The following is a 25,715-nucleotide window of genomic DNA, read 5'->3' as shown; positions in this document are numbered from 1 at the left end:
CATCACCGCCCAGGGGAGCAGTTTTGACATGCGTTGCCAATATTCTTAGCGAGTGTCATGCCAGACGGACTGTGTGACCAGTGTTAGACGAGGCGTGGTGAGAATGTCACTAAAAGAGCCTACCACAGAACCTCACCGGTCTTCCCAACACACTTCACACCATGCAGATCGCCACGAAGCTCTTCATCATCGCTTCTCTCTTCGCCGTAGCGGCCGTCGCCGTCCCGCACGACGCAGAGTTACCTCATTGCGTCTGTGTCACGAGTCCCTGCCCGTGCGACGGGACCGGCGCACTCGAATAGGAGCAGACTGAGAGCGCAGGTAAGAGCCTGATAAAATGCCTACTGGCCTGCTGAACATGTCTGACGTACTGTTTCAGAACCACCTGTATTGCTTTCATGCGTGCGCTCCTAGTGGAGTGGAGTCGAAGGGAGTGATGGGTGGGCGTGTAGTGGGTGCTGTTTGCAATATAATTTCCCGGCATTGGTGGATGGTATAATGGCAGTTCATGGCATTATCCAATTCATACACTTGTTCAACCTTGATCTCGCTGGCGGATGCCGCGGACGGCCATGGCAGCGCTCCTCCGGCAAGTGCACAGGCGAGGCGTTATCCTCATGCAGCCAGGGCGCACCCTGGTTCGCCTGCAGGTTTGCCGTAAGCGTTCACATGTACACAGTGACAGTCGTACCCTCAGCACTTACCCGATAGCGAGCAGGGGATTAGCAACCCCCGGTGCCTACATGCCGCCGGCCGTGTACCTCCCGGTTCAACGAGGATATATCACGCGCGGGGTCTATGACATCCGTGGACTCTTGCTGAGGACACGCGCGACCGCCCGCGATCATATCAGACATCGAGGTTGCACGGTCCCAATACCATCTGTCAGGCCGTCGACATCGGTTACGCGTGCTCTCGACAGGATATGGGTGGCATGCTCACCTCGGCGCCCGGGTTCCACGGCCGTGTTAGGGGAGATAGGGCGTCCATGGTTCCGTGAAGCAGGTGTCCGGCGATGCCAAGATGACATGGAGATAACATAGTTACATGGGCAGGGACGACAGGCATCGTGCGGCATGCGGTAGGTGGCGCGGCTTCGTACGTGTGTCGTTCACATCGAGGGTTCCGCCGTGGTTCGAGTTGGGCCGGCGGCTTAGACTTTCGCATATACTCATCGATTTACGCCGAACTCACCTGCTCGTAACCAACACTCGAGGCCCATGAAGGCAATGTTTGCCGAAACAGTATTTTTGCGGTGTTGGAGGCAATTGCACGCCCCCACATGATTTGAAACTCAATACTAGCATCTTCACTCCTCGTGGTATCTGTGCGTCGACTTGAGCTCGCAGATTCTGAACTCTGACTGCTCGGCCACATCACATAGCGTTGGATAAAGCAGCAAAACAGAGCTTGTCCGACGCTCCAAAGCACACACGCACCTCAGCCCTGCCACGGCATTCCCTGGCACACGCCTTCGTGACAACGCTCGTCGAGGGACCCGGCCGCCGATGGATGAGTATAAACTAGACTGCTACGACGTTGTGAGCCTCACCAAACCCACACCATGCAGATTATCGCCAAGCTCCTCGTCCTCGTAGCCCTGTTCGCAGCGTCTGCGGTCGCCACGCCGACTGCGCAGCTGGAGAGCGACGTTCAATGTGAACGCGGCGTTGCGCCGAACTGCATCAACCCCCGCGAAGTGGTATGACCACCTCGAAGGCATCGTCCACAGGTGAGCCGCCCGATGGTATATTGGAGCACGTCATGAGCTGAGGGGCGGTCGGATGTAGCGCGGTTCAGCTCGGCTCCTACGCCTTTGAGGGACAATCTGTGTCGTGATCGCGTAAATCAATTTGTAACAACTTGCACTGAAATTCGGAGACGTACGACCGATTGCGGTGCTGAGATTCTGTGTCCCATTTCTCCGCCCATCGACATGCAAGGAGCTAAAAGTCCCGTCAACGTCGGCCAGGCAGGCTGCAGATGACAAGCGCCGCAGCTCGTGAAGTGCAGCGTTGTCGGACTCGGAGATCACGCTTTGGCAGCGCGCGCGCATCTGTCACCGCCATGGCATGGGGACGTACCTGGCAGGACTTCCCACCCATGCAGCCAATGTGATCAGGGGTTTTGGAGAAAGTGCCAAGCAGATAACGGAGTGCCCTGAAGCATAGACCGCAAAATTACGTTCCGATTTCTTGCTTCTGTATGCCACTGACGCCTGGTCACGTACGCGACGCGACAAAGCCGGGGCGGATGTCAGCATGGGGGGAATGACATGTTGGCGCAGACTGCTGACCTCTGGCCATATAAGTTGCAGCATCATCACGGGGAACCGCCGCCAATCGTCCCTAAGAACCGACTATGCAGATCATCAGCAAGCTCCTCTTCCTCGTCGCAGTCTTCACGGCGTCCACGGTCGCTGGACCAGTGGCCGCAGTACTTGTACAACATAATACCAGATCCAAAAAAAAAGACCAGTGGCCGCAGGGGGCCAAGTCGCGCGCCGCGAGCTCATTGCGCCGTGCGTCGGTGCTCCTCCTCACTGTCTACCACCTCGGTCGGACGAGTGAGGTGTCACGTACAGCTCTGAAAGGTACGATTAGAGTGCATGCCAACGAAAACTTTACTCACCGAGAACTTTGCGTAGACCGAGAAGGTGCATCAATGATCTGTGAGGGGATGCTATCGGACAGAGTGCAGTAGAGGCATACGCAGAGGATGTGGCAGAGAGCTCAGTGTAAATGTTGGAATAAACCATGGAGTACCTCCAATCGACTTGGAGGTCTGCGTCTCCGGCCACCGTAAACGGCTAGATCATGCTGGGTTACTCAGAAAACGCGCCAGTCTCCTAAGGATATCCTCTGAAACCAGGCTCTCTTGCGGCGGACGACATCGAGGCTCATGCACTGGGTGGCAGGTGGTCGATGTTCGCGGTCGGATCATGCGTTGGTTATGTAAGGTATGCCCACCACAGACTCGACCACGTCAGGTGACCAAAATTGTCACGCTTGGCGGGGAAACGGCAAAGATCGTCGAATGCGAGTCGGCCCAAGCGCATTTTCGATATTTTGCTTACTAGATATCGTGGAGGGCCCTTTTGGCTACAAGATCTAGTAAGAAAATCATTCGAAAGTGGGTTCGATTGGATCCCATTCGAGGTTGAGTACGGGCGGCAAGCTCGAAAAAAGAGCGCTAAAGAGGAAAGTGACTGCGATTGGGGTGGGGCACGTGATAGGTAACGCCTCGTCACACGTAGTCGAGTTTGAGGTGGGCATACCTTACGGTATCGAAAGATCCGCGCGCAAGTCTTGGAAGTTGGTGCCGAGGATACGCGATAGCAATTGTTGGAACACCGCAGAAAGAGACAGAAAGTCGCCAAAGCTTCGTTGCTCTTGGGTCCGCCGCGACGAAGGAGAGGAAGAGGCAGGAAGAGTCGCGGCCCCATGTTTTTGGAACCGCGAGGGTCACAAGCACGTGATTGGGGAGGCGTGATGGGGTCACGTCGCGTCTCTCAGGCTCGGGCGGTTCGTGTGGGATGGCGCATCGAATGGCGACGCTCGCGTCACCCACATCTGCACGTCGACGTCGGTCCCGTTTCACAAGCGTTTCCAAAGGACGACTTTGCGAGCTTGGGTCTTCGCGAACAAGCCGGCAGCGCATTTGTGCTGAGTCGCAATCGTAGTTCGTAAGTCCTCCACTGTATCGAACCTAGCTTCCGCGACGGCAGGACGATAAGCCCCACGGGAGTCCCAAGGTGCACGTCAAGTGCTATGAGAAACTCGTCAGGCTTATCGGAGCTGTTGTAGCTTTTTCATCGTCGCCCTCGTTGCAGCCTGACATACTCACTACAATCTTGGTTTTCATGGTGCTAGTTAGTCTAACTTGGTTTCTCTGACAGCTTCCTGCATTCGGACATCATGTCAATGGCCTTTGCACCCGACAAGGAGCTCCCTCATTTGGAGCTCTACGCTCCTCCTTCCCGGCGCCGCTCCAGGAGCCTCAGGCCCCTCAGCACGCTGCTCTGTCTCGCGGCGGTTTCTGGCGTGTATTTCTATACGGTCTTCCAAGGCCTATCCCGGGAGCACCGCACAGAGACCCTCCCTCTGGACGCACAGGCGGTCCTCAATCAATGCAGGTCCTTGCAACTGCAGCCAGGGCCTCCTGCGGACTTCCACATGCGAACTCAATCCGACAGGTACCAGCCGGGGACTGGACCGGTGCTCATCCGGAACACAACTATCTGGACGGGTCGCGCGGGTGGTGCCCAGGTGTTGAAGGGAGACGTCCTCTTGGAGAAGGGTTTGATACAGTCCGTATCTGACGTATCGCCCGAGTCATGGGCGAAGTATACCAACATCACGACCATCGAAGCAAATGGGTATGTCGTAACGAGTGTTCCTAAACAGCGACGTTTACTCACCCAAAATATAATTTAGAGCATGGCTTACCCCAGGGTGCGTATCCTCCTCCGTAGTCTTGACATCTCATCGAACTTTGTCCGCAGCGTAATCGATCTTCATTCCCACGTTGGCGTCGGAGCGGCACCTGCTCTAAGTGGAGCTGACGACGGGAACTCGTACAAGGGTCCCATCGTGCCATGGCTTCGCGCTCTGGATGCACTGAACACTCACGATGAGAGTCAGTGTATGTTCTGGTTCCAGAAAGACGCTACTCTGATCGCGTCGTATTTTCAGGCTATGTGCACGCGGTTGCGGGCGGAGTCACCACATCCCTCGTACTCCCGGGTTCTCTCAATGCGATAGGTACGTTCGTGGCGTTGGCGAGTTGCATGGTTCACGGCCGACTCACACTACCGTGCAGCTGGCCAGGGCTATGTTATCAAGCTCCGTCCCACGCACGAGCGCTCGCCGACCTCGATGCTGCTCGAACCGCCCTTCGGCTTGAACGGGTCCCATGTCGACCCTGCAGCGCCACCTCGCTGGAGGCACATGAAGTAAGTTGGTCGGCACAATCTAGGGTATGTCACGCGCTAACTCAGGGCGCGCAGACATGCATGCGGTATGCCTCCACTCGTTCGCGGTGCTCGGAGGCTGGTGCTCATAGAGTATGCTTAAGGCGAGAACCCGCGGTATTACCAAAGCACACGTATGGACACGGTATGGGCCGTTCGGGATGCGTGAGTCCTATTTTGAATTTGTATCTTCGTGCGCGTGCGATCCTCATCGCTCCAAGTTACGAGACCGCACGGAAAATCAAGGTGGAACAAGACACATACTGCTCCAAGGCGCTCGCCGGGGAGTGGAATGCTATCAAGGACCAAAGCTTTCCGGAGAACCTACAATGGGAGAGCCTCGTCGAGATTCTCAGAGGGCGCGTCAAGGTATGCGGCGTCCTAGCGTGACCTTGTGGACTGGTGACTGACGGGGCGCGCAGGTGCAAACACACTGCTATGAGGCACTCGACATCGACAACTTCGTCAGGGCAAGTCATTCGAGTCGCGGGCCTTCCCGTCTTTGTGCTAACGCGTTTTGGGGCGGACTTTGCAGATCTCCAATGAGTTCCAGTTCCCGGTCGCTGCGTTCCATCACGCACACGAGGCCTATCTCGTCCCAGAAGTCTTGAAGCGAGCATATAGTGAGTCTACTGTATGCTATTGTGACACGGGGCATCTTATGGATATGAGTTGCTCTCAGAGAATGTTCCCGCCATAGCGATGTTCTCTACATTTGCTAGGTGAGCATGGCTGTCTTCCCTCTCCGGCCTGACTTGATGGATTGCATCCAGATACAAGCGCGAGGCCTACCGCCACTCCGAGTTTGCGCCACGGGTTCTGGCGGATGAAGGTATCGATGTAGTCATGAAGGTGTGCTGGGTCATCGCTCTCGAATGGCTTCATTCTGAAATATTGCTCTAGTCAGACCATTCTGCCATCGTCTCCCGAAACCTGGTGCATGAAGCCGCGATCGCGCATCACTTTGGACTCGCGGAGAACATCGCACTTGCGTCTGTTATCAGCACGCCAGTGAAGGTGCTCGGTCTCGACCACCGCATTGGTTTTATTGCCAAAGGTACGCACTTACAACCCGAAGTGCTTGCCCTGTCGCTTACCGACTTTGTCAGGTTACGATGCAGGTGCGCGACCACGCTATGCTTGAGAATTCTGTGGCTCAAACTGCTGCCGAGGATAGACGTCGTCCTCTGGGACAGCCACCCGCTGTCGCTAGGCGCAACGCCCACGCAAGTGTTTATCGACGGCATCTTGCAGCTCCCCCACGCGCACGTCGCTCCCAAGCCCGATGCGCACCAACACGCGCCCACCTCCCCCGACTTCTCCCGGGAAGCGGCAGAAGCTGTCAAGTACGAGGGCCTGCCGCCTCTAGAGCCCAAACGGCGCGCGGACGTCGTCGTGTTCACGAACATCTCAAGCTTCTGGACCAAGGACGCCACGGGCACACTCGTCGATCTGTTCGCCCTTGGACCCACAACTGGATCAGCGGGTGCCCCAAGCACGGTCGTCGTCTCCCAAGGACGCGTGATCTGCGCCGAACGCGGCTCCGCCTGCGCGACCTACCTCGCAAGCTCAGACGCGGAGGTCCTGGACCTGCAGGGCGGCGCGATCCAGCCCGGGCTCGTCAGCTACGGCTCCTCGCTCGGCCTCGCGGAGATCGCGATGGAGTCCTCGACCGCGGACGGACCCGTCGTCGACCCGCTCGACCCGAATCAGCCGTCCCTCTTCGGGAAGGCGGGGTACATCGGCCGCGCGGCGGACGGCCTCCAGTTCGGGACGCGGAATGCGCTGTAGGTCCCACCCATGCCTGTCCAGCATCTCTCTTGCAGATTCACTGATGCTGACCGCCCTTGCGCAGGCTCGCGTATCGGTCTGGGGTGACGCTGAGTGTCACCGCGCCGTCGCACGACTCATGGTTGAGCGGGCTGAGCGTGGCGTTCGCGCCTGGGGCGCCGCACCGGTTCGCGCGCGGGGCGATTGTGCGCGATGTCGTTGCGGTACATGTTACGCTCGCGCATGCGGATGCGATTCCGAGTGTGAGCACGAAGATTGCGACGCTCCGCCGGCTCCTCGTCGGAGATGCGGAGGGAGAGGTGGCTGCGTGGTTCAGCAAGGTCTCGAAGGTGTGTGCGTCCCGTGCTGTGGCCACCGCGGCGAATGGCTTATTGTGTTATGTAGGGCGAGGTTCCGCTGGTCGTCAACGTGGGAAGCGCGGATATCATCGCTACGCTTATTGCACTCAAGAAGGAGGTGGAGGCGCAAACTAGGACAAAGCTCAAGCTCACGATTGCGAGCGCAACGGAGGCGCACCTGCTCGCGGACGAACTAGCTGAGGCGGACGTTGGCGTGATCGTAACGCCATCACGGTCCTTCGTACGTTTATTCCCTGCACGCTCTTTCCCTGATACTGATATTGTCTGTATAGCCCTTCACATGGGACGACCGCCGAGTGTAAGCGAGCGCTGCTCACCCAAACATCCTGCACACTACTGACAAAATATCCGTTGACTTAGTCTCCCCGGCCCGCCGCTCAGCGCAGACAGCCTGGTCGGACACCTCCTTAAGCACAACGTGACCGTCGGGCTCGGGCCCCGCGGCATCGCCGCGCTCAGCAACCCCGGCATGCCCGACATGGCGTCCTGGTCCGTCCGCAACCTGCGTTTCGACGCCGGCGTGGTGAGCCTCCCCCACTCTCTGATTCTTCCGCCCTGTGTTAGCTAACGGGCGGTGCGTATGTCCAGGCGGCGCTCGACGCTGGCCCGGGCGTGATCGACAAGGCGGGCACGTTCGCGCTCGTGTCCTCGAACGTGGAGAAGCTGCTGGGGCTGGGACTGGACGCGCGCGAGCAGGACCTGGTGGCGACCGTGGGCGGCGACCTGCTCGATTTCGCGGGCAAGGTCATTGCGGTGATCTCGCCGCGGCAGGAGGCGGTGGATATCTTCGTCTGATCTAGCGGTTAGCTTGCTGCGCTTGCCGTTGTGACCGTTACCCAAGACAATCCATCTTTATAGCCAAGGACACGTTGCAGGGTACATGGAGTGGAGCAGATGAACGGGGGGGGGTACATAGTGTAGTCGTAAAACTACGTAACGGGACATTTAAGACTCGTCTCCATTGTGGCGCGACGACGACACGGGCGTTTGAGCACAGATAGTATGTGTTTAGATTGAATATGGAGGATATACCACCTGTAGCGGTACACGTCTGCTCACAGAGCGATGGTAGGCAGTCCATTCGGCCGATGTGCTAGATAGAACGGGTGAGCTGGCGGTGGTGAGCACACACAATGCGAGCACGCACCGGCACCCGTCAAGCCGTGCGTAATAGTGGTCCGTATCCTCGAGTGTGACCATTTCACCGGTGCCAGGATCGCGCAGGATACGATATGCGTTCCAATCATTGGGTCCTTGCGGTGGAAGCGTAAGGGAGCAAATAAACCGTACGGTCAGGTCGAGGAGTCACGCGAGCGCGGAGAGCGCCTCTCCGACTGTTCCTGCGTCGTCCGTATCTTCCAAATCGAGATGAACTCGAAGAAGTCGAAGATGCGTCAGAGGCGCGAGGGCATGCCCGAGGTCAGCCTTCCGTGCATACTATCAGTAGGAAATAAATGGATGGAAGTCTCAGTTGTACTCACACAAGACGTAGTATGTTGAGGGTGCTCCGAACTCTTGCGGTAACGAAGAAATTGAAGGAAGGTCAGTGTCGAAAATGCGGTCGCAATGTAGCGCAAAAGCTGAATGTCTTCGTCGGACTCCTCAAACTCGATGTCGAGGTGCCGAAGACAAACGAGGGACGAGCTACAGCGACATAGGACGCCCAGTATCTCGGCAGACGACGAGGGGAGCGACGAACACCATCCAGAGTCGTACATGTGTCTTCTCATGAAATCGCCCTCTTTTCCCGTAGCAGTGGCTACATAGTGGCGAGGGAAGCACCGGAGGGTCAACTCTTGCAGGCTACTCGGTAAGTGCGCGTATAGTCCATCGTCTGGGTGGGGGTAGGATACGGTCAAGACCTCCAAGTTTGGCCATGGGAAGCCGCCTGCCCAACCCGGAGGACACACACGGCGAGGACCCTCCCCAGAGCGCTGCGCTAGTTCGAGCTTGAGGACGCGAAGGTTTGGCATACGTCCCAAGATCTGGACCATCGGCTTGGATGATTGCTGCGATCCGCCACGTAGAATGAGCTCGCGGAGGCAGGGCCAGTCATTGTTGATTAACACTCTGAGAGGCGCAGTGTCGCTTGGCATCTCTGCTATTTGAAGTGTATGGTGGAATTGGTTGAACAGGCAATGGAGAAGATCCGCCTCGGCTTGTGCCCGCGAATATCTCTCAAAGCTCTGGAGGGTTCGGCGGAATGAGGTCAAAGAGCAAACAGGACTCGTAAATTGAAGATCCTTTGGGAAACTTGGATCGAGTTTCACCGGGTAGCACATTGACGGGCCAAACTGAACAGACTCGAGCTGAGGAGTCGAGAGGATAGCGTTCAGGATATAGAATGGGAGACCTTGGTTAAACGACGTGTTGACGACGAGATTACGTAGGCGTCCCATTCCGCGCAGGGCATCAAGGAGAAATTGATAGTCAGGAATATCAAGCATGGGGAGAACGGTTATCAGCCGCTCATGCCAGTGTTCTCCATGTCGGAGGCGCGCGAATTGGTACTCGCGAGTGAACTCAACAGTTCTGATCTATAATCAGTTGATGTAAGTAGACTGCATTTGTGTTCATACGCACCGAACATGCGGCCTGATACTCTCGGGAATGAAAGTTTCCTGGGTGAAATGGCTTGGCAGAAGGCGAATTTGCTCGAAGAGAACGGGCATGGACAAGCCACGAAGCTGATGACAGGTAGCAGAAATCTTGCTCAAACATCGTCGTGCGCGAGAAAACTCCAGTATGAGAAGGAGAGAATCAGGATCGAGCGAAAGGATACCCTCCGACGTCTTCATGGTGGTGGTGAGAAGGAGAGTCGTCCAACTGGAGGACCTGCCTAATCTGGCACCATCTGACGCGAGATCTGATCCGAGATCGCCCTCAATTTCGCGTACTCATAAGTCGATCGACGGTAGCCGTTCCTCAGCTCCTCCAAGTTACACATTCGCACTCGTCTGCACTTGCACTCTTGTGGAATTAACAGTCGTGACAGATTCACTAGGTAGATATGGATGTCGATGCACTCGTCGCCCGGGGCGTTAGAACTCGTCGACGCCATCCTCCGGCGCACCCCGCCGGTGACATTGCGTTGTCACCATAGCCTGACAATATCAATAATCAGATGCATCTCTGCCTCAACGCAGTTCGACACGCTTCAACACATCGTAGTCTATGTGGCACGTCGACCTCTTTGTTTCCGCTGAGTGCAGGCACGAAACCGCGGCTCCCGAGTCCAGCGCCTCTGCGCGGCCGGACCTGCGCGTCAACGATCCGCCCGGAGATTGGAGCTCCGAAGAACTCCGTCGGTGAGCGTGTCCGGCGCCCTTTGGACGGCGGGGCCCGTGCGAAAACGGACTTGGCGAAATCGCGCAAGGGCTGTTTGTGCTTTTGCCTCGAGCAGTCGCTAGGGCGGCGGACGCAGGCCACCGCTTCCACGTGTAGCCCGATCGAGTATACCGTTTTCCGCCTGGCCGCCGCTCGATGACGCCGCTGATCAACCGCTGAGTACCAGAGTAGTAAGTACCATTAACCTACCCCATGCCTCATTTTTCTAGGCTGCAGCGGCCCCCGCTCGGCTAGCCCCCAGGTTTCGCCTCGGGGGCCGTACCTGCATATATAAGGCCTAGCAGCAGACGAGATGCGGTTTCAGCACCCTACGCTCCAGGTGATAGCAGCGCACCACGTCCGAATGTCTTCCCAAGAATCTGAGGTTACCGCGGGCGCAGATGTCGAGAAGAGCCAGGCGCATGCACCCGTCGCCGGCGACGATGGCAAGGCTTCGGACGCCTTCGAAGTCAAGCTAGAGCCGGCGGACGATCCGAAGTTCCTGAGCCTGTGGCACAAGTGGCTCGCCGTTCTCGTAATCTCCACGGCTACACTGTGCGTCACATTTGATAGCTCAATGGTGCGTTCGATCTCTCTGTAAACCTCCTTTCTATATGCCATGCTAAATACTTTCCTATCTCCAGGCGGCGTTCACGGAGCAGGGCCTTGCAATCGATCTACACGCCTCGCAGGAAGTGACGATCCTCGGCGTGAGCCTGTACGTGCTCGGGCTGGGCATCGGCCCCCTGTTCGTCGGTCCGCTTTCAGAGCTCTACGGGCGGAACGTCATCTATCAAGTGTCGTATTGGCTCTTCTTTGCGTTCACATGGCCGACTGCCTTCCCTCCAGACATCGGTAAGTAATCAAGCACCTCGCCATGCTCACACTGCTGACAACCCGTGTGTCGCAGCGACCTTCCTCGTTTTCCGTTTCATCACCGGCCTGTGCAGTTCCGCATTCTTTAGTGTGGCAGGAGGGAGTGTTAGTGACCTCTTCGATAACCGTAATGTCGGAACGTAAGGATGGTTTCACCCTCTAGAACGTCCGATCCTGATACAAGTTTATATAGACCCATGGCGGTGTACACGTTGTCGCAGTTTGTCGGTCCGGTGTTAGGTCCTGTTATGGCGGGGTACGTTTAATAACTCCGGTTCCGATGTATTCGGCACTGATTATACCTGCCCAGGTTCGTGGTACAGGTTCGTGCATATTTGGAGACATCGCCCTCATAGGTGAGTAGGCTTGCTGATCGCTGCGACAGAACGCAGACTGGAGGTGGTGCTACCGGGTGCTCCTCATCTGGCAATTCGTACTGTGTATTCTGCTCACCTTCGTACGTTTGTTCCGTCCCCTGTCCACCTGTTGTCGCTCATCGGTGTTTACAGTGTGTTCCGGAGACGTACGCCCCGGTTATCGTGAAACGCAAGGCCCAAAAGTACGACAGTTGACCATAACAAAATGATGTCACGTTCTGACGTTCGCACCAGACTCCGCAAGACCACCGGAGATAACAGATACTATGCGCCGCTGGAACGTTCAGAAGATAGCCTGGCCCGCATGATCTTGTTCAGCTGTTCAACGCCTTTCAGTAAGTGTCACCCGCACTTCCTCGCGGCAGTCCCTAACCGACTTTCGCAGAGCTCCTCATGTTCGACCGCATGGCTCTCGCGTTGGACGTCTGGTCCGCGCTCCTGCTCGGAATCCTATACCTCGCCTTCCAGGCCTTCCCTATCATCTTCCAGGAGATCCACGGGTTCAACATCCAGTCGACCGGGCTTGCCTTCATCGGCATCGGCGTCGGCGTCATCGCTGGTCTGTCCACCCAGCCATACTGGAATAGGTACGATCCATACCCCCCACCCCGCGTGTCTCGCAACCCAGTCCTAATCCATCTTACCAACCCAGCCGCGTGCGTCAAGAGGCCGAGAAGCACGGTGGCCACCCGCCCCCGGAAGTGCACCTCCTCATCGCCCAGCCCGGCGGCATTATCGCGCCCATCGGTACGTCTCCTCTCCCTCTGCTCCCCCCTAGCAGCAAGCTAATCCCCGTCTCATTCCATAGGCCTCTTCGTCATGGCATTCACGACATACCCGCGCGCGCACTGGATAGGCCCCATCATCGGCTCGGGCATCTTCGGCGCGGGCATGTACTACATCTACACGGGCGTGTTCACGTACCTCGTGACCGCGTACCGGCCGATCGCAGCGTCCGCGATGGCGGCGAACAGCGCGCTGCGCTCGTCATTCGCGGCCGTGTTCCCGCTGTTCGCGGGGCAGATGTACCATCGGCTGGGCACCGTTGGGGCGACTGCCTTGCTTGCGGGGCTGACGACGCTCATGTCGCCTTTACCGTGAGTTTGCAGCTGCAGTTTTGTGGTTGGGGAATCGGATGGAAGCTGACTGGGCTACATAGATTTATCTTTTACAGGACTGGCGGGAAGCTCCGCGCGAACTCTCGTTTTGCTGTGGCGTGACCGGTGCAGAGTGCGATGTTTGCGGTCCTTCTGTGAAAATTTGTTACCCTTGCAGGTCGTTCAGCGACGTGCGACAACGCTATAGTACATATACCTAATTCTCCATCTTAGATGATGTGGTTTGAATGACATTTACGCAATAGCGAGTATCATCGCTCTATCCTTGACGAGTCGTATAGTAATATATTGAGTGTCCAAATACCGGACAGTAACGTATAACCAGAAGCATCACGTTTGCTTGCGAGCGACGACCTCATCACGATCCATCGCGACACACACTTCTGCCATAGCTTAGAAGACGTCGCGGCATCTTGGGATTTGCCATTCATCCTGAGTCTGAGTACGACAGAAACTCCTACTGTGGTATAACTGACAACAAACACTCTGCTCATCGCAGCACTATCACTTAGATACAACGATGTTTCATTTCGTAGAGGGTATACCATACGCTGTCAACCAGATGTCCGAGATTACCGAGCAGGACCTAAGATAGCAGACGCTCGTTACATGTTCGTAAGTTCATACCCACTGCCGCACTCATGGCCTTGGCTCGCCCACCACCACCGGCAGCGTCGCCTCATTCACCTGCTTCTTCTCGACCTCAGGCGTCTGCCCCACACCCGCCTGCGCCTCCCGCGCCTCCCGGTCCGTGTCGCGGATATTCGACAAGAACAGCGTGGCGACCATCCCGAGCGCCGCCCACGGCAGCAGCGACAGGAACGCCCAGCGCGAGCCGTTCCGGAACGCGTCCTTCACCGCGCTCTGCACCACCTCGGGAAGCCCGCTGATGTCCTGCAGCGAGCTCACGCCCGCGCCAAGCCCGGACGCGAGCGCGGCGGCGTCTGCGGCGTCGAGTGTGCCGGAGCGCACGAGCGTGAGGATGCTGCTGTTCACCTTGGCGTTGAGCACGGCGCCGCACTGTGCGAGGCCGACGGTGCCGCCGAGGCAGCGGAACTGTGTGAGAGGGGTGAGTTGAGGTGTACGGGAGGGGGAGAGGGAGAGACGTACGAAGAGGGTGAGCCCGGAGACGACGGCGACGCGGCCGTCCGGTTGGGAGAAGCGGACGTGCACCGCGAGTGGGCCGATGGACAGCCCGACGCCGACGCCGGTCATGGCCATGAACCCGTCCACGAGCTTCTCGTCGTTCAGGTTCATGCCGTACGAGACGAGCCCGAGACCGACACACATGATGACCCCGCCGCAGACGATGGGCCACTTCGGCTATGATAATATAACAAAACTGCGGTCAGCCCGTGCCTATCTCCCAAGCGCAGCCCGACCTGGACGTACCTGGCGCAAGACCTTCAACAAGAAGATGGAGCTCAGGGAGCCCGCACCGAGCCCAGGCGCGAAGAAAATGAGCTGCGTGCCCGCTTCAGTGCCCGAGAGGCCCTGCACGATCGCGAAGAAGATCGCGACAAAGTAAAACATGACGAGCATGACCATCCCGTTCACGAACGTCGCGTACTGCACGATGCACAGGTCTACCGAGCGGAACAGCACGAGCGGGATCATCGGCTCCATGCATAGGAGCGCGGGCCTGCGCGCGGTCGCGCCCGCATCCGCCTCGATATTACGTTCGAGCATGAGCTCCCACGCAATCCACGCGAGGTAGAGCACCCCGGAGACGACGAAGGAGACGATGACGCGCGCGGAGTTCCACTCGGCGGACGAGCCCCAGTTCAGCGCGAGCAGGAGCAGGATGCCGGCGCCCATGAAGAGCAGCGCGCCGATCCAGTCGATTCGGAGCATCTTCTGCGTGAAGGTCTCGGGTACGGGTTCAGATCCGGGAAGGCCGCTGTTACGCGGCTGGGGGCCCTTCGTCCTACCGCGGAGGATGAGGAATGAGAGCACGATAGCCAGAGCAGCGCACGGGAGGCTGAGAACTTGTCAATGAAGGGAGCGAGCTGGGGGACTATCATAGACATACTTGATGGCGAAAATCCAGCGGAAGGAGACGGTAGTGAGTGCCCCTCCGATGACAGGTCCGATGCAGTAGCCGACGGTGAAGAAGAAAAGCAGGGATTGCTGCCAGTTGTTGTCATCGAGCGACCTGGAGTCGGCCATGATGATTCGGAAAATCTGTTCCTTGACAATCAGCGCGGGCCATTTGAGCATCACTCTGGTGGACATACCGACAACATCCCTGCCGCACCGATGCCCGCGACTCCGCGCCCAGCCAGCATGGTAGCCATGTTCTGCGACCCTGTGCTGATCGCGCTTCCGATTGCGAAGAGAATGAGCGACAGCTGGAGCGCCCAATGCCGGCCCCATACGTCCGCGAGGGAGGCGAAGAGGGGTAAGAAGACGGTCGAAGTGAGGAGGTAGACTGTGCCGATATAGCTCTGGAGGTCCAAGCGGTTGAAGACCGACTGCAAAAGAGAGTCAGCACGAGTCGTCTTTGGGAGCAAATACTGACGTACAGCAATATGGACCTGCGCGGTGGCCACGACTAGTGCCAAGACGTCAGTAAATACGCTATTCTTCTATCATAAAAATATGCTGACCTGTGTAGTCGAGTGTCTCGAACAAGACGGGGATGAACAGCGCTACCATCAGCAGCAACTTCCACTTGGTTGATGAGGAGATGCCATGGGATGTCGAGGCCGCCGCGGGTGAGTCCGCTACTGTCTGCGAGTCGGCATCCTGTCGACTATGAGAAGAAGCAGCCCCAAGTGGCTGAAGCTCGGCTCCAGGAGTTCCCTGAGCTTCTGCTTCGCGGGCCGCCTTCGCGGCTCGTCTCTTGTCCCTGACGTAGCGGTAGGCGAGAATCATGACGCTGAGGTGGTAGGTGAGGGCGAAAACGTACAGATCGCTGTTGCCTCGGCCACATTGTGTTATATAGGGGATCAAGACCGAGGTCTCGATGCCGCGGTAGCAGCCATTGGTATGGTGGGCACAGCCTCCCTGCCAGGCGACATATCCGCACCCTCGATGCTGCGCGAATCGGACTGCTAGCCGACCACTACGCAAATTCATCGATGGCATCTGCTTGACACTTGCCGCCCAATGCAACGCGCGGGTTGGCCATGCAGTATGAGTCTCAAAATAGCGGCCGTGCCGTCTCGAAGATGCGGGCCACTAATGGTCGGGCGGTGCGTTTATTGCGTCGGCGGCCGCGGGATTCGAAGCCGATTTTGAAGAGAGGGTCCGAGTTGCGGGCTCGCGTCTCCTACCCGTTAGCACGCGGAAGTTCATCAGAGGGACTGCACCCCCACCTATACATTGTGCGACAGCTCAGGGTTCGAACTATGAAGAGCTCGGTGCCGTCGGGTGCGGTTCTGGGTGCGGTCGAGTGGGAGGAGGTCGCACGGACTCGGATATGTGGCCACATGGTGGCTGTGCACCGCTTCCGGTCGCATCGGGTGATCTGCGCTCCCCGCGACGGACGAGTAGACGCGCGTCTTGCACAACTGCTCCTCCGTCCTGCCCTCACCGCCCTCTCCTCGATCATGACCATCTATAGCCTCTATATCTTCGACAGGTACGCCCGCACGTTGCTGATCCCGCAGCGGCGCATGCGCTTGACGCAGCCGCACCCGGACAGACACTGCACCTGCGTGTACTACCAGGACTGGCACCGCACCGTCCGTCCGAAGACCGCAGTCGAGGGCGGCATGCTCCCCGCCGTATACGCCCCCGTCTACCCCTCGGGCCCGGGCGCCGCCGTCAGCAACCGCAACACCCTCTCTTCCAACTCTGGTATCGTCGTGGCTGTGAACCACGGCGACGAAGAGGGCCCGCAGTCGTCTCTGCCGACCCAGCAGCTCTACAGCCCCATCGCGCCACAACCACCCGCGCCGACGTCCGCGCTCTCATTCGACGAGGAGTCGAAGCTCGTGTACGGAGTGGTGCTCTCATTGCGGAACATGATCAGGAAGCTGTCCGGCAAGTGCGTACCCCATTTCCTCTTCGCCCTTCCCCGCGAGCGCTCCATCTTTGCTCTCGTGTGTGCCGTGTTCCACCCGCAGGGACGAGAACTTCGTCAACTACCAGACGTCGTCGTACAAGCTCCACCTCTACGAGACGCACTCGGGCTTCAAGTTCGTCATGCTCAGCGACCCCGGCGCGGACTCGCTCCGCTTCGTGCTCCGCCAGATCTACGCCGGCCCGTTCCTCGAGTACGTCGTGCGCAACCCACTCGTCGAGGCCGACTCGCGCGAGCGCGGGATCGACAACGACTACTTCCGCATGAGCACGGACCGGCTCGTCCGCGGCCTTACCGTCTTTCAATGATCATCATACCCCGTATCGCACGCCCGCCGCTTGCTATGTCCCGCTACGCCCACGCGGTTGCATTCAAGATAATCGATACATCGAAGCAACAATAGAAGGTGAAGTCCACTTGTCGAAAGCACACAGACCAGCAAGCACAAGAGCAGGAAACAAGATGGCAGCCCGACCGCACAGGGGGAGCGCCGCAGTACACGTACGCGTCAAATGTCCAACCAAACCCTGCGTGTCTGCCGCCACCTTTTTGACATCATGTCACGGAAACACGAGCGCCGCGTCCGTGTCGGCCTCAGACCTTCACGTCCTCGAAACGCTCCTTCTCGTGCGGGAGGTACGCGTCGGACGTCGGGCCGGAGTAATCCGGGATCTTCTCGTCGCTGTCGTTGTACAGCGGCACGCCCTGCATGTTGTCCACGGGCGCGTGGTGGGGCTGGCCCTGCGCATGCCCGGGTGCCATGTACGGGATGTACTGCTGGTCCATCGGCGGGTTCACGAAGTACTGTTTGCTGGTCAGTGACTGGACAACCCGATCAATCACAGGCTGTCTACTCACCGGAGGAAGCTGACCCGGCGCGTATGCGGTAGCCATGATCGGGCGCGGGTACGAAATGAACAGATGCTGTAGGTATGCGTTCAGCCATGTTCGGCATCACATCGAGGACAGCGGAAACGTACGATGGCCTTGCTTCCGATGCCAGGCATCTTCATCGTCCATTCCGGCACCTGTGCAGCGCTCTGACCCGCCATCGCCGCGTCCTCCGCGCTGAACTTGCGAAGCATCGTGTTGACTTGACGCTTACCCTATACACATGCACGGATGACAGTGAGCATCAACCTGCGATCTGATTGAGAGTAGGGCACGCACATGGGCCTTCCAGAGGAAGAAGGGGGCCCAGCCGAGGAAGACGATACCGAGGAGCGCGCCGATGCTCGCCGCGCGCGCCTGCCAGTACTGCTGCTCGTCGACGGAGAAGTTGCGGCCGTGGTCGTTGAAGGTCTCCGTTGTGCGCGGCAGCGAGTTCAGCACGAGATAGTACACGACGATCGGGACCGCAAAGGAGGCGCTGTGTCGGGCCCTTGGGTAAGCATCGACATAAAGGCGTGGTGAGGAGCGGGACGTACAGGAGCATGAAGAGAGTGAAGATTATTTCGAAGCGGGGCTTCAGGTAGCGGGCGCCCTTGGTGAGTACGGCGCGCTGCCGCGCAACCCAGACGTCCCGCGAGTACTGTGCGAGAGCATCGTTCCGTTGAGCTGACTGGGGGAAGCGTGCAGTTGTGATGGACTACTCACGTATCTCTGGAGATCATACGGAACGGTCTCCGTCGGGCGTTGGTTGATCGGCAGGCGCTGCAATCCACCATTGTCAGACCCTCGCCCTTCCGCAACACCAACCAGGCCGAACATGATTCGAACGCACCAGGGCAATGTTCTGGATCGGGGTCCACTGCTGCTGCGGTGCGTATGGCGCTGCCATCTTGTCGTGTGTTGCTCAAAGAAAGACGTGTGCGTGGAAACTGAAGTGCTGGTGCGTTCTCCGGGAACTGGCAGTGGCAAGGGACGTGCGTCGAGCAAGCGGGCTGCTAGTATACAGAAGAGCTAGAAGAAGAAAGCGAGCAGTACAGAAAGTCGAGCCGGTCGACGAAGTGGGGGAAAGCGGGTGGTGGTGGGAGGACGAGGGGGCGAGCGCCGGGGGCGGGCGGGCGATATGGGACGCGCGGGCTGTGGCGCTGCAGCTGCCCGCTGCCTCGGGAATCGCGGGTCGCGCGATCGCCTCCATGGCGATGGTACTTGCGCACAACTGTCCCTTGCTCCAATGCCCTTGATTGTTATTTTGGTCGCAGTAGCTGCTATCTATAATGTACAGCCGCAGCATATGGAGGGTGCATTAGGGTGAGTACAAGTGCAACAAGCAGTACTCTGCTGCGCGTTTTCATGACTGCGCGCCGAAGCTCGCAGAGAGCTCGACCGCGGGGATCCCGGCGAGCTCAGAAGGCCCTCATCCGCCCTGTCGGAAGCCTGTAGGTGCGCATGGCGAAGTACTCGCGCGTCTTCCCCCATCTATCTGTGTCCCCCTCGAACACATCTACATCACTCCACTCGACGTCGATGCCTACGTCCGCCAGGTGCAGGTCTGATACATGCCTGTACACATCGTAGAAGAGGGCGTCTGCGGGTGACGTTCGTCAGCGATGATCACACTCAACCGGAGAGGTGCAACGCACTCGTAGCGCCAAGTCCGTTGAAGAACCCAAAGCGGGACTCTGGTCCCGCGAGCAGGTCGGGAACGTGTTCAAAGAAGCGGTGAAGTGCTATATCGGTCGCGTGAGCGACCTCCAAGGAGATAGGGGGCAGGAAGCGCACCTGAGTAGTCCTCAGAGAACGTGTCTGTGTATACGACGTCGAAGCCGCCAACGCTCAGAAGCTCGTCGCCCTCCACGAAGTCTTGCCACTTGCCCTCCAGGATCTTGACGCCTGGTTTTTCGTACCAGCCCTGCGCGCGCATGTGTGCTAGTACGTCTGGGTGGGGTTCGATGATGACATGCAGTGACGGCTTCGTGGGCAGGCTCTGGAAGAGGGTGTCGATCTAGGTGGTGATATTTTTGATATCAGAGAGAAGCCCGTTTCGTCGATCGTCGAGGGGTAAGAAACTCACGATCCCAAGTCCGAAGCCAACGTTGAGCACTTTCAATCCTTCGTCCAAGTTCTCATGATCCGAGCACAATTTGCGCACAGTTTCCCGCACTTGGCACTAGCCCACTTAGTTGACGCTGCGAAGGCTAGTGCGCATCGGACTCACTTATACCGCGTTCCCATCCCATCATCACGCCCACTTCCTCCTCGTCCGCAACCTTAACAAGGCAAATCTCTTGGCCGTGCTGGTCCGTGGTGTACTCCAGTCGGGTGGAGAGGAACGCGTCCGTAGAGCCTGCAGGCGTGGTGTCTGTCGCCTTCAGAATAAGGCTCATCGGAGAGCTCGCTGCCGACGCGCGCTTCGACAGCAGCGTGAGCAGCATTTCTGACATCATGGCTTAGTTTTCAGAGAGACAGCTATCGCGCAGTAACGCACCGGAGCGGATCCCAGCATCTCTAATGATGGTGTAGCACTTCTCGTTGTTCAGCGACAACGCGACGTCCCCGGCGGTGTTGTGCAGGTTGTCCACTGTGACAACGCGCGGGGCAACAGTCAGCTTCTCTGTGCAGTCCTCCGGCGATGGGTGTACGCACCCGCATTCCACACCGCGCCTTCATCAATCAAAATGCGGACGAGCGCGTCATCCTCGATGTACGCCGCAGCATGCAAGGGAGATGTGCCCTCGTCGTCTTGATACCAGACCGGGGCACCCGCTTCGATCAGGGACTGTACGTCGGCGAGCGGTGTCCGCCGGAGGATGGCGTCGACGAGTTCGGAGCCCTGGGCGACGAGAGCATCGACGTCCATATCTGCGGAGTGCTCAGATGTGTCTGCCATGGTTGAAGAGTACAGATGTGTGCGAGAGTGCTGCCTGAAGGGAGCGCTATGTATTGATCGACGGCCAGAGTTTGCGAAATTGAGGGACGATCGATCTCAGATCTGATGCCACAACCAAATTAGGCATGTCCTCCAGTTCGACAACTCCGCTATCTCAACTCTCCTTCTTACCACCACTATGGAGGCATCTGAGAGTATCCTTTCGCTCGATCCTGATTCTCTCCTCCTCATACTGGAGATTTCTCGCGCACAACAATGTTTGAGCAAGATTTCTGCTACCTGTCGTCAGCTTCGTGGATTGTCCATTCCCCTTCTCTTCGAGCAAATCCGCCTTCTGCCCAGCCATTTCACCCAGGAAACTTTCATTCCCGAGAGTATCAGGCCGCATGTTCGGTGTGTATGAGCACAAGTGCAGTCTACTTACATCAACTGATTATAGATCAGAACCGTTGAGTTCACTCACAAGTACAAATTCGTGTACCACGAATACGATGAAGATGACTGCTTGGTAACCGTTCTCCCCGTGCTTGATATTCCTGACCATCAATTTCTACTTAATGCCCTGCGCGGAATGGGGCGCCTGCGTAATCTCGTCGTCAACACGCCGTTTAACCAAGGTCTCCCATTCTATATCCTGAACGCTATCCTCTCGACTCCTCAGCTCGAGTCCGTTCAATTTGGCCCGTCAATGTGCTACCCGGTGAAACTCGATCCAAGTTTCCCAAAGGATCTTCAATTTACGAGTCCTGTTTGCTCTTTGACCTCATTCCGCCGAACCCTCCAGAGCTTCGAGAGGTATTCGCGGACACAAGCAGAGGCGGATCTTCTTCATTGCCTGTTCAACCAAATCCACCATACACTTCAAATAGCAGAGATGCCAAGCGACACTGCGCCTCTGAGAGCGTTCATGAACAATGACTGGCCTTGTCTTCGCCAGCTCATTCTACGTGGCGGATCGCAGCAATCATCCAAGCCGATGGTCGAGATCTTGGGACGTATGCCAAACCTTCGCGTCCTCAAGCTCGAACTAGCGCGGCGCTCTGGAGAGGGTCCTCACCGAGTGTGTCCTTCGGGTTGGGCGGGCGCTTTTCCATGGCCAAACTTGGAGGTTTTGACCGTATCCTCCCCGCACCCCGACGATGGACTATATGCCCACTTACCGAGTAGCCTGCAAGAGCTCACCCTCCGATGCTTCCCTCGCCACTATGTAGCCACTGCTACGGGAAAAGAGGGCGATTTCATCAGAAGACACATGTACGACTCTGGATGGTGTTCGTCGCTCCCCTCATCGTCTGCCGAGATACTGGGCGTCCTACGTCGCTGTGGCTCGTCCCTCGTTCGTCTTCGGCACCTCGACATCGAGTTTGAGGAGTCCGACGAAGACATTCAGCCTTTGCGCTACATTGCGACCGCATTTTCGACACTCACCTTCCTTCAATTTCTCCGTTACCGCAAGAGTTCGGAGCACCCTCAACATACTACGTCTTGGGTGAGTACGACTGAGACTTCCATCCATTTATTTCCTACTGATAGTATGCACGGAAGGCTGACCTCGGGCATGCCCTCGCGCCTCTGACGCATCTTCGACTTCTTCGAGTTCATCTCGATTTGGAAGATGCGGACGACGCAGGAACAGTCGGAGAGACGCTCTCCGCGCTCGCGCGCCCCCTCAGCACGACCATACGGTTTATCTGCTCCCTCACACTCCCGCCGCAAGGCCCCAATGACTGGAATGCCTATCGTATCCTCCGCGACCATGGCACCGGTGAAATGATCGCACTGGAGGACACGGACCACTATTACGCACGGATTGACGGCCACATGTATGTGTTTCCATTGTGCGTGTGTATCACCTCTAGCTCACTCGTTCTAGCACATCGGCCGAATGGACTGCCTACCGTCTCAGAAGGGGCCTACGTAGACCAGCACGGGTTGTCTACCCTCCATATTGAATTTATATCTGTGCTCAAACCCCATATTGTCGTGGCACCAACAACTGAGATGAGTCCCAGTGTACTGTCATACAAATACCACCTACTCTTGGTGAACCGCATTCTAGCTGACGGTCGATGGTAAAGCTCCGGTTAGCTAGAAGTGAGACTACACTAGCGCGAAGATCAGGGAATCACCCACTTTACAACACCTACACCTCGTTCTCTGAGTCTTGCGAGGAGCTGTTGGCGGAGGACCTCTCGGGTGGCTCACGTATGAAACCACATGAGGTGAAGTACCTCTCATGGCCCGCCCACTGTAGGTTCGATACATCTCTCGACGCAAGTTTTTCTTGCTCAGGGCTTGTGTTACAAATGCTCCCATGGGAATCGTGACACGCACCGACACCTGTCCGGGGATAACATACCTGAGCGGCTCCCAGCTGCCCTAATGATGGTGTAGTACTATATTTCTAAACCTCAAGCGAATATTCGTACCACTCCGAAGCGAAAATCAACATGGAGGATTGATCACAGCTGCCACAGTCGCCTCCGAGAGGCACATAAAAACCACAAGACTATCCGGTGAGACTACATACATCGCACTGCATCTTCACGGCACAGCGAAACGAGAGCTCGCGCGGAGCCTCCCTCCGATGTTGTAGAAGATGAATCTGTGTAGCCAGGTCAGCTCCTTGCATAGTCTCGGCGCCACACAAACGCAAACTCACGGTAAAGGCGTCATGAGCGTCGTCAAGCCCGCGAGCAAGGCCGTCGCGCCGACCGTACCCAGCCGATGATACATCGCCCCAGCGAACAGCGGGAACACGGCCGCGAACGACGAGCGCAGCGCGCTGTTCGCCGCCATCGCGGACGCCGCGATCGGCCGGTACGCGGTCACGAGGTACGTGAACACGCCCGCGTAGATATAGTACATGCCCGCGCCGAAGATGCCCGAGCCGACGATGGGGCCCATCCAGTGTACGCGTTTGTACGTCGTGAACGCCATAATGAAGAGACCTATGGGGCACGAACGGTGAGTGCTCCGAGTAAGGTGCGGGAGAAGGGGAGATCGCGGTGCTCACCGATGGGGGCAAGGACGCCGCCGAACTGGGCAATGAGGAGGCGGACTTCCGGAGGCGGATGTCCGCCGTGCTTCTTCGCCTCTGCACGGAAGCGGCTGCGTTTGGAGTCAGATCGCTTTCGGGACAACGCGGGGTGGAGATATAGACATACCTGTTCCAGTACGGTTGGGTGCAAAGGGCACCGCTAATACCGACGCCGATGCCGATAAAGGCAAGTCCGGTAGACTGGATGTCGAAATCGTGCACCTCTTCGAAGATGATCGGGAACGCCTGAAAAGCGAGGTATAAAATCCCAAGCAACAGCGCAGACCAGACATCCAATGCGAGGGCCAAGCGGTCGAACATGAGAAGTTCTGCAGGGCTCGGTTAGAGGATTGCCATGAGTAAATAGACATGACACGTACTGAAAGGCGTTGAGCAGCTGAAGAGGATCATGCGGGCGAGACTATGTTCTTGATGCTCTAGCGGCGCATAGTATCGACTGTCACCCGTGGTCTTACGGAGCCTAAGGACCGTCAGCAAGTTGCACCCATCGTATAGAGTCGTTTGTCGTACTTGCGTGCCTTGCGCTTGAGGATGACCGGGACGTATGTTTCAGGAACACACTAAGGTACGAGTATTGGCAACGGCAAGAGAAGAAGAAATAGAGCAAGCGTACCAAGTAGAGCATGACAATCTGCACGAATTGCCAGATGAGAAGCACACGGTAACACCACCTCCAATCAGCGTTCTGTCACGACTGTCAGTACGCCCATTCTCGAGTTGGATGCATGTACTGACCTGGACCACAAACCCTGCCATGACGGGACCCAGGACGGGGCCGACGAAAGGTGACACCGTGTAAACCGCCATGGGTCTGCATTAGATTGTATCAGGGTAGCGCACTCGTGAAGCAAAATGTGACACCTACGTTGCGACGTGGTGGTTGTCGAACAAGTCACTGACGCTTCCGCCCGCTACGCTCAAGAACGCGGAGCCACAAAGTCCAGTGATGAAGCGGAAAACGAGGAATACGGCTGTAACGAAGAGCCGTCAGCGATATACACATGAAGATATGCTAGGCGTCGTACCAATGTGCGGCGGGAAGGCAGTGGGCCATGTGAACGCAAAGAAGAGTCCATACGACACCCGATAAACGGCGTTCCGCCCGTAGAGCTCTGAGAGCGGGCCGACAAACAGGGGCCCGATACCCAGGCCGAGCACGTACAGGCTCAAGCTGAGGATCGTCACCTCATGCGAGGTGTGCAGATCGTGTGCCAGGCCCTGTTCCGTGAACGCCGCCTACAAACACAAGCACAAACTAGTCAGCGCAGTGTATCTACCGAAGGACGAGAGTGTACGTACCACCGAACTGTCGAAGGTCACGCAAAGCGTGGACGTGCAGATCACGAGGACCGCAAGCCACTTGTGCCACAGGCTCAGACACTTGGGGTCGTCCGCCGGCTCAAGCTTGACTTCGAAGCCGTCCGAAGCCTCACCATCATCGCCGTCGGGGACGGGGAGTGCAGGCGCCTGGGTACCGCTCTTCTCGACATCTGCGTCACTGACAGATATAGCTTCAGATTCTTTGGAGGACATGGTGAGAACTGGACGGGAACGATTCGGACCTGGTGAGATGCAACCACCCTATGCAGGGTGAGGTCGATGGGACTCGGAGGAGCGTGGGGTGCTGGGACCCCGTCGTGTGTCAGCTTCTGGTCTTATATGTGCTGGTGCGGCCCCTGATGGGAGTACGTCGATCTAACAGCTATAGCCGAACGGCCGATGCAGAGTAGAGAGGTGAAGCAGTTTGAAGCTTAATTGCACTTTGTTAGCTTGATCAGCAACGTCATTTATGGTGGCTCGCATACGGGAAAAGGTTCTGACTGCGCAAGGGGCAGGAGGCTGCGAATCCGAGTCCATCTTGCTCGCAGGTTGATGCGATTGTCGTGGTTGACTCACGGTCTGTGCCTCTATGGGTCGTGTGACGAGAGAGACGTCGTGCGCCGCATAGACGTGTCGAGCCGGCTAGTCGATTTGTTGCTGTAGTAGGCTACGTCCGCGCGGTGCGGAAGCAAGCAACGGATCCAGCGGA

The 25,715-nt window shown here is 57.5% G+C and overlaps 9 protein-coding genes across 9 annotated transcripts; 4 read left to right on the top strand and 5 right to left on the bottom strand.

Moving 5' to 3' along the window:
* Positions 1-3,923: 3,923 nt before the first annotated feature.
* On the top strand, positions 3,924-7,917 carry TRAVEDRAFT_114585 (uncharacterized protein; the record flags this gene model as incomplete). Its single annotated transcript, XM_008036382.1, has 20 exons — positions 3,924-4,378; positions 4,437-4,454; positions 4,505-4,638; positions 4,695-4,763; positions 4,822-4,954; positions 5,009-5,019; positions 5,077-5,137; positions 5,194-5,341; positions 5,395-5,436; positions 5,508-5,595; positions 5,655-5,694; positions 5,746-5,824; positions 5,876-6,029; positions 6,082-6,093; positions 6,150-6,759; positions 6,828-7,092; positions 7,148-7,342; positions 7,395-7,420; positions 7,483-7,642; positions 7,711-7,917. The coding sequence occupies 20 exons, from the start codon at positions 3,924-3,926 to the stop codon at positions 7,915-7,917; spliced, it is 2,907 nt and encodes a 968-aa protein (XP_008034573.1).
* Positions 7,918-8,427: 510 nt separating this feature from the next.
* TRAVEDRAFT_34554 (uncharacterized protein) lies at positions 8,428-9,521 on the bottom strand (the record flags this gene model as incomplete). Its single annotated transcript, XM_008035483.1, has 2 exons — positions 8,428-8,547; positions 8,604-9,521. 2 exons carry the CDS (start codon positions 9,519-9,521, stop codon positions 8,428-8,430), a joined length of 1,038 nt encoding a protein of 345 aa, XP_008033674.1.
* A 1,218-nt stretch (positions 9,522-10,739) lies between these two features.
* Positions 10,740-12,922, top strand: TRAVEDRAFT_69431 (MFS general substrate transporter; the record flags this gene model as incomplete). The annotated part of the gene is made up of 11 exons (XM_008036381.1): positions 10,740-11,029; positions 11,094-11,304; positions 11,360-11,465; positions 11,519-11,585; positions 11,702-11,782; positions 11,835-11,884; positions 11,937-12,037; positions 12,088-12,289; positions 12,355-12,449; positions 12,511-12,799; positions 12,862-12,922. Exons 1-11 carry the CDS (start codon positions 10,763-10,765, stop codon positions 12,920-12,922), a joined length of 1,530 nt encoding a protein of 509 aa, XP_008034572.1. The 5' UTR covers positions 10,740-10,762.
* A 425-nt stretch (positions 12,923-13,347) lies between these two features.
* On the bottom strand, positions 13,348-15,700 carry TRAVEDRAFT_142286 (MFS general substrate transporter; the record flags this gene model as incomplete). Its single annotated transcript, XM_008036380.1, has 7 exons — positions 13,348-13,876; positions 13,931-14,143; positions 14,213-14,801; positions 14,853-15,004; positions 15,058-15,294; positions 15,346-15,374; positions 15,430-15,700. The coding sequence occupies 7 exons, from the start codon at positions 15,695-15,697 to the stop codon at positions 13,460-13,462; spliced, it is 1,905 nt and encodes a 634-aa protein (XP_008034571.1). The 3' UTR covers positions 13,348-13,459.
* Positions 15,701-16,343: 643 nt separating this feature from the next.
* On the top strand, positions 16,344-17,179 carry TRAVEDRAFT_142285 (snare-like protein). Its single transcript, XM_008036379.1, has 3 exons — positions 16,344-16,406; positions 16,470-16,814; positions 16,894-17,179. Exons 1-3 carry the CDS (start codon positions 16,375-16,377, stop codon positions 17,156-17,158), a joined length of 642 nt encoding a protein of 213 aa, XP_008034570.1. The 5' UTR covers positions 16,344-16,374; the 3' UTR covers positions 17,159-17,179.
* A 16-nt stretch (positions 17,180-17,195) lies between these two features.
* Positions 17,196-18,820, bottom strand: TRAVEDRAFT_26696 (uncharacterized protein). Its single transcript, XM_008035396.1, has 7 exons — positions 18,574-18,820; positions 18,447-18,503; positions 18,278-18,381; positions 18,021-18,219; positions 17,831-17,956; positions 17,709-17,774; positions 17,196-17,654 (listed from the first exon to the last, which is right to left on the bottom strand). The coding sequence occupies exons 1-7, from the start codon at positions 18,628-18,630 to the stop codon at positions 17,445-17,447; spliced, it is 819 nt and encodes a 272-aa protein (XP_008033587.1). The 5' UTR covers positions 18,631-18,820; the 3' UTR covers positions 17,196-17,444.
* A 321-nt stretch (positions 18,821-19,141) lies between these two features.
* Positions 19,142-20,595, bottom strand: TRAVEDRAFT_112907 (protein-arginine N5-methyltransferase; the record flags this gene model as incomplete). The annotated part of the gene is made up of 7 exons (XM_008036378.1): positions 19,142-19,323; positions 19,379-19,465; positions 19,518-19,740; positions 19,810-19,898; positions 19,954-20,172; positions 20,224-20,316; positions 20,382-20,595. The coding sequence occupies 7 exons, from the start codon at positions 20,593-20,595 to the stop codon at positions 19,142-19,144; spliced, it is 1,107 nt and encodes a 368-aa protein (XP_008034569.1).
* Positions 20,596-20,803: 208 nt separating this feature from the next.
* Positions 20,804-22,577, top strand: TRAVEDRAFT_69426 (uncharacterized protein; the record flags this gene model as incomplete). Its single annotated transcript, XM_008036377.1, has 4 exons — positions 20,804-21,018; positions 21,070-22,114; positions 22,171-22,448; positions 22,499-22,577. The coding sequence occupies 4 exons, from the start codon at positions 20,804-20,806 to the stop codon at positions 22,575-22,577; spliced, it is 1,617 nt and encodes a 538-aa protein (XP_008034568.1).
* Positions 22,578-23,169: 592 nt separating this feature from the next.
* On the bottom strand, positions 23,170-25,219 carry TRAVEDRAFT_43705 (MFS general substrate transporter; the record flags this gene model as incomplete). Its single annotated transcript, XM_008035708.1, has 11 exons — positions 23,170-23,230; positions 23,288-23,576; positions 23,642-23,736; positions 23,793-23,994; positions 24,046-24,146; positions 24,197-24,246; positions 24,300-24,371; positions 24,422-24,497; positions 24,552-24,657; positions 24,712-24,922; positions 24,986-25,219. The coding sequence occupies 11 exons, from the start codon at positions 25,217-25,219 to the stop codon at positions 23,170-23,172; spliced, it is 1,497 nt and encodes a 498-aa protein (XP_008033899.1).
* Between the last annotated feature and the right edge of the window lie 496 nt (positions 25,220-25,715).

This window comes from Trametes versicolor (assembly GCF_000271585.1).
Source record: "Trametes versicolor FP-101664 SS1 unplaced genomic scaffold TRAVEscaffold_2, whole genome shotgun sequence".
Classification (NCBI taxonomy): domain Eukaryota; kingdom Fungi; phylum Basidiomycota; class Agaricomycetes; order Polyporales; family Polyporaceae; genus Trametes; species Trametes versicolor.
Note: the sequence above shows the minus strand (reverse complement) of the source record. Positions and strands in the feature narration are given on the sequence as shown.